Source organism: Spermophilus citellus (assembly GCF_964194105.1).
Source record: "Spermophilus citellus genome assembly, chromosome: 7".
NCBI classification, from domain to species: Eukaryota; Metazoa; Chordata; class Mammalia; order Rodentia; family Sciuridae; genus Spermophilus; species Spermophilus citellus.
The window spans coordinates 25213714-25225157 of NC_138188.1; the positions used below are offsets into that span (position 1 = coordinate 25213714).

The window sequence follows — 11444 nt, forward strand, 5'->3', positions numbered from 1 at the left end:
TGGCTCCACCATCTCCCCTGACTAGAGTACTTTTAGGGTCTTTAATATACAGACACACATCAACATACCAGATGGAGAGGGAGGGAATACCATCCCACAGGATGTGGTGGATCAAAGTCACTAAGTCTGCTTATTTATTATTTATTTTTAAAATATATTTAAACAGCAGCAATCACTTCGAAAATGCAAAAAAAAAAATTACAATTTTTAGAATAAAATTATAACGTTTATAATGCAGGTCAGGAAGAATTGAAGGTAAAACTGAGAATCAAATCACGCAGCACTGGAGGCAGCTGGAAAAGCCACAAGGCCCACAGGGGACCAAGCTGACAAAGAGGTCACAACCTGTGAGGCCCCCACCCCAAAATCATACACCCCAACTCCTCACTGATGGAGCCAGTGTCCTCTGGGTTAGAGAAGGAGAAATGGCAAAGAGATGGCCACTGTAGGGGATTCTCCCAAACCCAGTTCCCCCATCAGGCAGGGACCTGCTAATCGACCTCCTCCATGTTGCTGTAGGTGGGGGCTGGGCGGTCCACAGGGGGGACGAAGCGTTCAGGGGCTGTCCGCGTGGGGGCCACCTCGGGGGCCTGGCCAGGGCCTAGTCCCTGCAACAGAATATGAGGACAGGGGTTGGGGGCTGCCCAGCATGCTGCCTGGCATCCCGGGGGTGCTGGCTCAGAGCCGTGGCACCCAAGGGAGGGCCCCAAGGCAGGCGCAGACAGCAGCGATATTGAGACAGAGACGAGATTGGGCCTGAATAGTCTCGCTTTATTAACACTTTTAAATACAGGAAGTTGCTTCGGCAGGGCCAAGCCCCAGGCCAAGGGTCAGAGCAGAAGGAGGAATTGGACAGACAGCTGGACGGCTACCCACCCTAGGATGCTCTGCCAGTGCAGGGGCAACATCACCACCCTCTCCCATCAGATGCACACTGAGGCCCAAAGCCCAGAGCTGTTCCCCACCAAAAGCAGGCATGGCCTGAAAGGCAGAGAGGAAGGACAGCTCATTAGCAGCTGCCTGCAGATGAGCTCATCTCCAGTGACTCTGGGATACCAGAGGATAGAACACGTTGAGCACAAGGGCCACCAAAGCTGCCATGGTGCCCAGGACAAAGTACCGAAGGCAGCCCTCGTCTGGTGTGGTAGAGCCACGTGGCGGGGGGCCCACCCAGTCTTGGGGCCCCCACGGGCCCAGGGGCCCCGGCCCTTCAGGCACCAGCTCCTCCTCGGCCTCGAGCTCCTGCCAAATCCGGGAAGCCTACGGTATGTGGAAACGGCCATCAGCACCCAGGGGTGGGAAGGACCGAGTGTCCCTGAGACCCCTGGGCATGACAGTCCTGCCTGGGGTGAATAGGGTTAAAGCCCCAGATCAAGCAGCAGGGAGTAAGCAGGTGGCTAATTTCAAGGCTATTACAAATCCTGTTAGCCTTTTGATCTCCTCCACAGCTTCCCAACCCACATGTAGCAGCATCTCATGGGGATGGGTAGTGGGTTACCTGGTTAATATTTTTAGGTCAAGCCTCCCACAGAATGAACTGGCTCATGAAAGATAGGCCTGCCAACCCCAGGGAAATCTCCTGGGGACTGCCCATATCCAGACCACTGTCTTCTGAAGGATTTCTCTGAGCCTGACAGAGGGGTCAAGGGAGGAGAAGGGCCAGCCAGTCCAGAAAAATGATGTGACTATGCCCACCAAAGGGGCCTATAGCACATGCTGTGAGTAAAAGAGACAGAAGATCCTGAAGGTTCAATGGAGATAGCTGTCACCTCAGCTGTGAGCATGTTGAGGGTAAGAGGAAAAAAGCTGGGAGAGATCACTATCTAGTCTGTTCAAATCACATGCCTGGTGAGGTTCAGAGGAGTTGCTTGACCTGTGCTTTTGTGCACACTGTGGCAGTGTGCTGGTGTACATGTGTGCACCTTAGTGAATATCCCTAGGGCACCAGGATGCCTCTGGGTGAAGCTTTAATATTAGGGAACTATGTCTGCAACTTCTATGAGTTCCAAGGCTCAAAGGGGCTATGGCTGGAAAAGAGAAAGCTGTGCCCCCCCATCCCTTCTCCACAATCTGAGTTGGCCCCCACTAGCCTGTAAAGCCTCCCCAAGCCTCACCTGGCTAGCAGCAGCCTCAGCTGCAGGGCCTAGGTCTGGGTGGTGCTCAGAGTGACCTGCCCTGGGGGGCCTCTCCACAGGAGAGTTCCGTCGGCGGTAGAAGAGTACATAGGCATAACGTGTCACAACCTGGCTCTCGTCTACTGTCGTCACTGTGCTGTCATCAAATAAGCGCCAGCCTATAGCAGGGTGGGAAGAGTGTGAACACAGCATGTACCACCACCCCTACCACCTATCCTGCTGGCTGTGTGTGCCCTCACCCACGTCACTGCGCTGGCTGCTGCGATCATTGGGCAGGCGTGCGCAGGCCGTGTAGTGGCCACCAATCATGCCTCCATAGTGGTTGATGACAGCATACAGGTCGTAGCTGGGCAACTGCTCCTCTTTCTGACCAATACAGAACTTGCTCAGATCTAGGTTCCTGCAGACCCAATAAAGAAAGGGTGAAACAAATGGTTAGCAGGTGCCCAGGATGCCCTCTGGCCCTTCTTCTCTGCCCACAGGCATGACAAGATCCATCACTCACCGAACCGGGAACTCCACCAAGTCATTGATCTTATCACGCCAGATAAAACTACGAAAGGAGAAGCGCTTGAGCTGCACAATGAGCACATTTGGCAAGCGCCATAGCAACAGTTGCTTGGAGGCCTCACGGTGCTGTTTGCACTGTGGGCAGTACCTGATAGGGGACAGAAGAAGGTCAGGACCAGCCAATTTCCCTCCCTTGCTGCCCCACTACCTGTCTGCTGCCCTATTCTCACCAGGCCTCCTCAGGTGCCAGCACCTCAGGCCGTGTGAAGAGGTTGAGGCACTGGTCCAGGGTGAAGTGGCCAGCGCGAGCAGCCTCACCAGCAGAGCCTGGGTCCTCAGCACATTCCAGGTCCTTGGAGTCTACCAACACAAACTCCTGCAGGCGCTCATTGTTTCGCCAAACCAGAGCCAGGCTACAGTCATCACCCAACTCCAGTGGGGTCTCCCCTGTAGATAAACAGGAATAGGAGTCATGAAGCTATGGAGAACAGCCACTTCAACCCTTATCCTCATGGCTTCCTCCCACAGCTTCAAACACCTTTATCCTCTAGCCGCTGCTCTCGGTTAGATGCATCAATTTTATAGATGAAGAACTGGGGTGTGTGGGCATTTATGGCTTCACTTGGATGTTGGTATCCTGGCACAGCAGCTATGAGAGAACATGATAGTCAGAGCTCCCATGCCCACCAGGCTCTAAACAATCTTCCCCCAATCTCCCATCACAGTGCTTGGAGCCCTTAACTGGATCTTACCTTCAGGCCGGGACACCCTCTCGACAGGAGGCAAAGAAGTACCCTCAATAGGCCCACTAGTCAGCATCTCAGAAGAAATTCCACTGGTGCTAGGCACAGGGCACCGATCAGGAGATGCCCACACCTGGGGGACCCCCATATCCCCTTCAGCCACAGAGGTCACCAGCTGGAGCTCAGGAGGCTGAGTGGAGTCCTTCTCGCTGTCCCCAGCCTCCAGGGAGCTATTGGAGAGCAGTGTGGTACAGCCAGGGCTCTGAGACTCCAAGGCCATGCGACCAGGCTGGAAGGGTGGCTGGAATACACTCACAGAGTACCTGGCAATAGAGAGTAAGGCAAGGAAAAGTCCTCACCAACTCATCTGGTGCCTCTGAATATCATTTCTCTTCATCCAACCCATCCTAGTTTAACCTCTGGGCACTCACCGGGCATAACCCTCTAGCAGCTGAGCAAGACGGGCATAAGTGAGGCGTGAGGCAGGTACACTGACCAGGAAGGGGTAGCCAATGTTCTCAGGGCGGCAGAGACCCTTGTGGTCAGGCCAGTGGGTTTTCTGACAGAGCCTAGAAGGGAAGGGAAGATAAGAATAAGGCTTTATTCCATCTCCTACAACTATATATTGGGGCTAGTCTGAAGCCCTGGAAATTAGGTATGCCAGTCTGCCTCCCCCAGGGTCTGGTGAAGTAGGGTAGCAGGTGGAGGGCTTAAACTATATGTGGTGTCTTTGTGTGGAAGATGGAGAGGAAGAGTCAGGGAAAACCACTGGGTTCCTCACTGGTTGCAGTAGCCCACACGGTAGCACCGGGTACATCGCTTCAGTTTCTCATCCTCTGACTGCTGCTTCCGCTGGCAGGCGGCACACTTGGAGATAGGGATGCTGGGCACCTGGGGGCGCTAACGTGGGTTGTCTGGCTCAGCAAAGTCAGAAAGTAGTGCCCCTACCACCAGGGCCCTGTGCCATCAGGTTGACCCTCAACTCACCTGTTGTACTTCTAGCACCACTACCCGTTCCTTAGCTAACTCTGGGGACAGCAGCTCAAAGCAGAGAAGCATGTCAGATGGGGACACAGTGTCCAATGAGTGAGAGGGCAGGAATATGCGATGGAAGCGATTCTTAATTACCTGGGGACAAAGGACACAGATCCCATGTGAGGATAAGCCCTTTCCCTAGCTGTGACCTAGAGCAGAAAGACTGCCCATGACTTGAGTCTACAACTTGGTTTATGAGCCAAAAGAGGTATCCACCTGTGTTGGCACCAGTCTCAGGGCCCATAGTATAGGTGCTGAAAGAAAAAGTCATGGGCAGGGATCCCCTACACTGGCTCTCCACACTGAAGGCCTCTATCCTGCTATAACTAGTGAGGTCCTGCTAAGACTACAATACATTATCATGGAGAGGCCAAATTTGAGGCTCCTCCTCCCCACCCTTAGGTCCCTGAGACAAATGGCACTGCTAGGCTAAAGGGAAGGAATTTTGGGGAGGATCTGGGATAAAATGAAACAGCAACTGGATGGAGAACCACAGCAAATGGTAGGACAATCCTGCAGCTTAAGCTTCTTATCTAAAGCAGGAAAGGCACTAGAGTCCACCACAGAAAAGGTTAGTAAACCTGGATGACTAGGAACTGAGGGCACCTCTACTCAATACCTGAACATGTACACTCACATGTATTGTACAGATGCAAGTGACTAGATAACTTTCTATGCTGTAAGTACACAATGCACGTCTATATATGTATGAGCCTGGGGAAAAACAGATTTACCTCAGCCAGACGCAGGTTCTCAGGTTTCACATGGACACTCTGAGAGAGGGAATCCAAAACTTCACTCACACTGGAATTTTCCTTGCTAACACTCACCAGGAACTGTGGCAACAATGGGGAAGGTGTGTCAATGGGAAAGGTGGGCCAGTTCTCTAGAATAGCATAGAATAGGGGCTTACTCCTCACCTTGATAGGCTTGCTATGTGGCTCTCGGGCAAAATAAAAGACAGGGAGAACCTTTTGTTTTTGTGGCAAGGGCACCGGCAGATAAAGGAACGGGTCAAATGTGATGGAGACCTGTGGATACAGAAGTGGCATTTGGGTGGCTGCAAAGAGACAAGATGTTGGTGCCCAGATCCTAACAAAGGCCCTCTGATGGCTCTCAGGGTCCTCACTGCCAATCAGCAAACTCTCAGACTTAACACTAGATGAAGCAGGAAGGTCCACCAGGAAAGAAAAATCCCACTTCCCTGTTTCTGACAAAATTCCCCTTTTCTGGTAGCTTAGCCATTTTCCTGATTTTCCCTTTACCTGAATCCCACACACCTTTCTGTGTGTGTGTGTGTGTGTGTGTGTGTGTGTGTGTGTGTTGTGGTATTGGGGAATGAACATAGTGCTTTACCATTTAGCAATATCTCCAGCCATTTTTATTTTTACTTTTTGAGACAGTCTTGCTAAATTGCCAAGGCTACTCTTGAACTTGAAATCTTCCTGTCTCCAAAGTTGCAGGAATAAAACACGTGCACCACCATACCCAGCATCACATGCCTTTCTAATGTTACGCACAACTCTTGTCATACCTTACCTCTGTCACACCAAACCTGACTTCAAACATCTCTCTTTCCTCAGTCAGGAAGCCTACCTTGCCTGACTTCTTTAGCCCACAGAGGAATCTAAGGCCTCCCTGTAGCTTCCTTGCCCCAATTTTACCCTGTAGCACCTGAAAATGCAGATGTCTCTGAATCAAATTTAACTAGTCAAGCTGAGCCTAACTAGAGGGCCTCTTCCCAAGGAAGCCCATCACACCTTGGCACATACAGGGCACACCAGCTTCGACTTGTACTGGCCCTGAAATAGGTCCACAATGAAAGAATCGTTCCTCATCTTGTGCCGCTGCCATGCTTCCTCAGCCACCACCTGAGGAGGAGAGTGGTAAGAACTGAGGAAACCTAGGAGCTAGGATGCATATGAGGCATATCTACCCTCTGACCTCCTCCACCCCCACCTCATCAGGCCGTCCATCCGAGTCCACAGTTTCCGTGTATGGCTTGTTCTGGATTCGATTCAGGTCCTCATGTAGCCCATCCAGCAGGAAAGCCATGAACTCCTGGGCATCGTGCTGGGCATAGCCTGTGAACTGGCTGGCCTTGCTTGCCACAATGGCCTGGATGCAGGGACCAAGGTATGAGTGTAAAACTTTAGCACCCACTGCACTCACAGTTGGTTGATCCTCCCCACCCTCTCCAACCAAGGGTGAGAATGGCCACAGATCACCTTCAACTTGGAAGGCTGAAAGGCATGGTGAGTGCCCTTCCACAGGGCCCGGAGCAACACAGCAAAGCCAATGGCCAGACGTCCACCTGTCCCCAGTGGGTTGTTGTAGTTGATCTCTGCCTCAAAGGAACGGTCTAGGAAAGCAAAAAAAGGAGTGAGGAATAAAGGTACCCCTTCTGCCCATACCTCAGGCTCCTGGCCCTGTTCTCACCATGGAAGAAGTCTCGAAGTTCCCGAGTGTTGGAAAGAGACTGAATGACACTGTTCATGAAGCAAGTGTTGCCTAAGTTGACAAGACCAGTGAAACCTGGCAGACACACCTTCTTCTCTTCCTCCTCCTCCTCCTCCACGCTATCTCCACTCACAGGGCTGTGGGGCATTGGAGGTACCATACATGTGGGCTTGGGCTGTGGGAGCAAATGGGCCATGAGAGATCATCCCTGAGGCTCTTCAACCTCCATTCTTGGCCCTTCCCAACCCAAGATTCTCACCGAGGCCAGGTGTGACTCTGGCTTTGGGACAACATGCTCCAAGGTTGTGCGGGTCACCACACCATCCAGCCCTGTGTCCTCGGATCGAGCCTTGGATTTATCTTTCTCCATAGCCCGGGCTTCCTCCTGGCCTGTTAGGGGGTGAGGGGTACCTCCCGGAGGGGTTGAATCCAGAGGTGTTGGACCTGTCGGCACGGCAACCTTTGCACCACCCACTGCACCTTAAAAAGGGGGAATGAGGGGGCTGGTGGTTAGCAGCATGTGGCAGGGATGGGGGTCACAGTCACGCAGGGTTAGGCAATGAAGGGAGCTCGTGTGCAGACCTCGTGCAGCTGGGGCCTCCAGTCCCCCCCAGCGCTGACTCTGACGCTTATGGAGGCAGATGTCAATGCGAGAGGCCGTGAAACAGAAGGTGCAATGTTCTGGCTCAATCAGGTTCCTGCAGGAAAAGGCTGAGCTCAGGAACTTAGGTAGAGAAGGTATCAGGTTAGACAGACCAGGAGGAAGGAGCCCCAGGTGGGACAGGCACAGTAGTGGAGCCGGGCACCACCCACCTGAGCTTCACCTGCCAACGGAAGATGGTGTGGGGCCCACAGCCCGGATGCAGCCTCAAGAAGTTTCCATCCCTGCAAATGCAGGGCAAAAGGAACAATAAAAACGAAAAAGCATGAGGCATATGGTCCCATTTGAGGCATACCATCTGCCCCGGCTCCTGCCCACCACCAACCTGGTCTGGAAGATGAGTGTGAAGTCCTGTTCACGGAAAAGTACTCGAGAGGTATCTCTGTGGATCTCCTTCACGTACACGTGCACCACCACTGAATCCGGGCCCTTCTCATATGAGTCATTCTTGACAAATGCCAGGTTCACCATGGACTCAGGCTCTATGTTGAGACCATGGCTCAGTACCACCCAGGATAGGTTCCAGTCTACGGCTACTCTACTCCCTACCAGCCCATTAATCCTGCAACCCAATTGGGGTTCTGCCTGCCCATCCCCAGCCCCACCTTTACCATCCACCAACGTTGCGGCATCTGTTGCTACTGTCATCTCTTCTTTGACATGGTCATCTTTCCCAGGGTCTCTGATCTGGGCCACTGCTGGGGAGACTGGGTCATTCCTGGGGGACACTGACTTCTCTCCTGCCAAAAGGGCTAAATTCTTCTCTGAGCCTAGGAGGCAGGTTTGCGGATTCAGTGGTGGTACACAGAGCTGTTCTTCAGCCTCAACCTATTTGTAGCAAGATTGTGGGCAGGATCAGCCCTAGGTCCAACAGGTGGCCCCCACTCCAATCCATACTCCTTCCCCCCATCTCCTAAGACCCAAACAGGCACCTAGTTCTCACCTGGGGGGCTGGATCAGCCAGGAAGGGTGGGGCATCACCCTGGGGTCCAGGGCCATCCCTGGACCCTTCCCCCTCTGGCCCTCTGCAGAGATGTACAGCCCTCTTGGCGCTGGGCCCTGCCTGGGCCCCGGGGCCAGCCCCTGAGCCTACCTCACCACGGCCCTGGGCCCGCTTCTGGTTCCGGGCCTCCTGCTTAGCCCGGCGGGGCTCAGGGCCTGGGTCCAGGGCAATGGGAGACAGTTCCTGCCCATTCTCCTGGCACCGCAGCATAGGCACCAGCTCCTGGGTCCCTAGAGGTTTCTTCTGCCAAAAATATCATAGTGAGGCCCTGAAGACTGCACTGTGTATCCCTACCCTTCCCTTTACTGGAACTTACCAGGAGAGAGGGCCACGTGAGCAGAGGCACCTTCTTGGGTAACGCCAGCTGTAGGACTCCACCTTTACGGGCCTGAACTTTGGCGCAAGAACTTTCTATTTCAGCATAAAAGACACCACCCCACTGCCGACCACCTAGAGACAAAGTAGCAGCAGTGATGTGGGGTGGAGGATATCAAAGAATTCAAATACACTATTGTGGTCAAGGCAGATGGACACACCTGGAAGACGCACCACACAGTTGGTGTCTGTGAAAACAGTATCCACCTCCTCCAGCCGCAAGGGACCTACTCCCACACGCAGCTTGACAATTACCTCATTTTCATTCTGTCCCCAATCAAGCAACAACTCTGTAAGAGGAATGATAAAAGATCACAAGGAATTCACAAGCTGTGATAATAGATCCAACCAAAATGGGACTTCTCCAGATGGGAGCTAAATCCCCAGTACTCCATCTCCTCCCTTAGTATTCAAAAGTCCCATTCATTACTTACCCTCTTTGGTATGCTCCTCTTGTGGAGTGGGCACTGACCCTGACAACAAAATAAAGAACAGTGAGGAAATGATGAGGAGCCAGTCCCAAAGACCCTACCACATCAAGACACCATTTTCTGGATCTCAATCAAGGACCCCAGGCTCAAAGCAAGAGCTTTACTCAGGCTGGTATGGGGCCTTCTCTGAGTATCAGACCAAGACAAAGCAGCAAAACAGTCATCTCCCAACCCCCAATCTGTGTGCCCAGTAAGAGGGAAGGAAGGAGGCCATGAACACTCTGGGAATGCCATTCCCACCTCTCCTAGGATCTCCATCCTTGCTCTCCTGGTTTGCTCTATCCTTCTGCTTCTTCTTACTAGTGGCCTCCTCCAGTCCTGGGGGCCCTCTCCTTGGGCCTGTGGCACTGGCCCCGCCAGACATTCTGAGCCGCTTGGTTGACAGCCAGAGTGTCCCGGGGTCGGCAACAGCGTCTGGGTCAGGGCTGCGGCGCTTTCTTCCTGGCCCAGCTATTTTGGCAACTCTTTGTGGCCAAATTCTCCAACAAGGAACCAACAGCCTAATGAAAAAAGATCAATCATCTCTGTCAAGGCCCAACAACATGCTTCTTGACTATAGCCAGGGCTCAGCAACCCAGGACACTCCCTAACTGTAATATCTCCTTACCACCTAAAGTAACTCTGGATACTCTCAGACTATTCTGAAAAGAGAATACATAATGCAAGTAGCAGCAATCACTTCTGGCCAAGGCTCCTATATACCTGCCATAAAGACCCACAAAGTTGGAAGCCTCACAAGGAGGTGCCAGGTCAAAGCAGTCATGGCCCGGGGCCAGGATCCTCCTCTGGACAGGAGCCATGGCACCAGCCTACGGGCCTGGCTGGCGCTCTAAGTAGGGTGCTCCCTTTTTCTTCACTCTCACTTGCTGCTTAGTCACCACTGGAGAAGTAGAAGGTGTAGGAGGAAGGCAGAAAAGGCAGAGACCATCAAGCAGCAGGAAGTCCAGGCTCTGTAACTGAAAGTAGGTCCAGCCCAGTGCTGCCACTACTCAGAAAAGGTCCTGGTGCTAAGGTGCCCCACCTGCCTCCTGTCAGCTCCACCTTTGTTGTGAAAGTGGTTGTTTTATTACTTGGTCTTTCCCCATCCCCAAAGGGATTCCTCTTCTCAACTGCAGAGATGAGCTAACTCCAGTGGTAAGGCATGATGGGCATCCAGCTTGAAATTAGAACATCATCATGTTCCTACCCAAGTCCCTTCACTTATCAGCTCTAAACCACAGAGACCTACTACCCAGTTTCTAGCAGACCTTTCAGTGGATTCTGGGCCACACATCCATCCAAAATGAAGTTATCAAATCCAGATACTAAAACAAGGTCGGGGAAGAACCATGAATCTTGGATCCCTGGAAGGGTCATGACCGGCCTAAGCAAGTAGCAAGACAGTGACTAGTCTGTTACTGTGGGGGTGGGGCTGGGAACTGGAGGTGGTAAGATACTCTTCAATAGGCAAAATGTGGCAATGGTATGAGGCAGGTCCAGATTTGTAGTGTACACCTCCTTCCGCCTCCTTATATCCAAGGCCCAAGTAGAGGGTCGCTAACCTCCCACTATGCTCCAGTGCCGTCGAGGCAGGAATAGAGCTGTCTAGAGTTGGCCTTACAGGGCTGCGCAGAGCTACTGACCACAGACCAGCGCCCCAACAGGGCCGAGACCCAGCTGCGATCTTCGAAACCCCACTGCCACCACCTCCTCCAGGAAGCCACCCTAGCTCGCCGCTAATCTTCTTTGTGGAGGGAGGCCGGCCACGGACGAAGTGTAACGGCTCCGCCGGCATCAGTAGTCCCGGCACTCCGCGGGGCTCAGAAGTCAGGGCTGGCACAGCCCATGACCTTGAACAGGCCGCCGGGGGCCAGCACAGCGGCCTCTCCGCTGCGACCAAACTGGCGAGTTGCGGCCCGCCCCACTCACCGAGCTACACCACCGCCGCCAGCCCTCTTCGGGCCCTGGCAACCCGCTCTCGATTCCGGTTCCGGCGTCAGGTCGGTTCCGGTTCCGGCGCGCCCCTCCCCCGTCCCGGCCCCGCGGCCGCCG

At 53.3% G+C, this 11444-nt stretch overlaps 1 protein-coding gene across 18 annotated transcripts; it reads right to left on the reverse strand.

Annotated features, from left to right (window-relative positions):
* Positions 1–125: 125 nt before the first annotated feature.
* On the reverse strand, positions 126–11315 carry USP19 (ubiquitin specific peptidase 19). 18 transcript variants are annotated; one of them, XM_081302496.1, is made up of 28 exons: positions 11036–11315; positions 9654–9913; positions 9357–9395; positions 9084–9212; positions 8864–8997; positions 8488–8790; positions 8150–8372; positions 7870–8026; positions 7697–7768; positions 7466–7581; positions 7143–7363; positions 6863–7058; positions 6652–6785; positions 6383–6541; positions 6184–6294; positions 5344–5454; positions 5158–5259; positions 4376–4516; positions 4170–4288; positions 3820–3957; positions 3398–3711; positions 3184–3294; positions 2876–3092; positions 2641–2793; positions 2375–2535; positions 2115–2293; positions 1121–1260; positions 494–608 (listed from the first exon to the last, which is right to left on the reverse strand). In XM_081302496.1, the coding sequence occupies exons 1-28, from the start codon at positions 11185–11187 to the stop codon at positions 602–604; spliced, it is 4299 nt and encodes a 1432-aa protein (XP_081158622.1). In that variant the 5' UTR covers positions 11188–11315; the 3' UTR covers positions 494–601. The 18 variants fall into 18 exon arrangements, with proteins under 18 accessions (XP_081158612.1, XP_081158610.1, XP_081158607.1 ...); XM_081302486.1 differs by lacking the exon at positions 1121–1260 and having other exon boundaries at positions 126–608; positions 7143–7357; positions 8156–8372; positions 8488–8787; XM_081302484.1 differs by lacking the exon at positions 1121–1260 and having other exon boundaries at positions 126–608; positions 8156–8372; positions 8488–8787.
* Between the last annotated feature and the right edge of the window lie 129 nt (positions 11316–11444).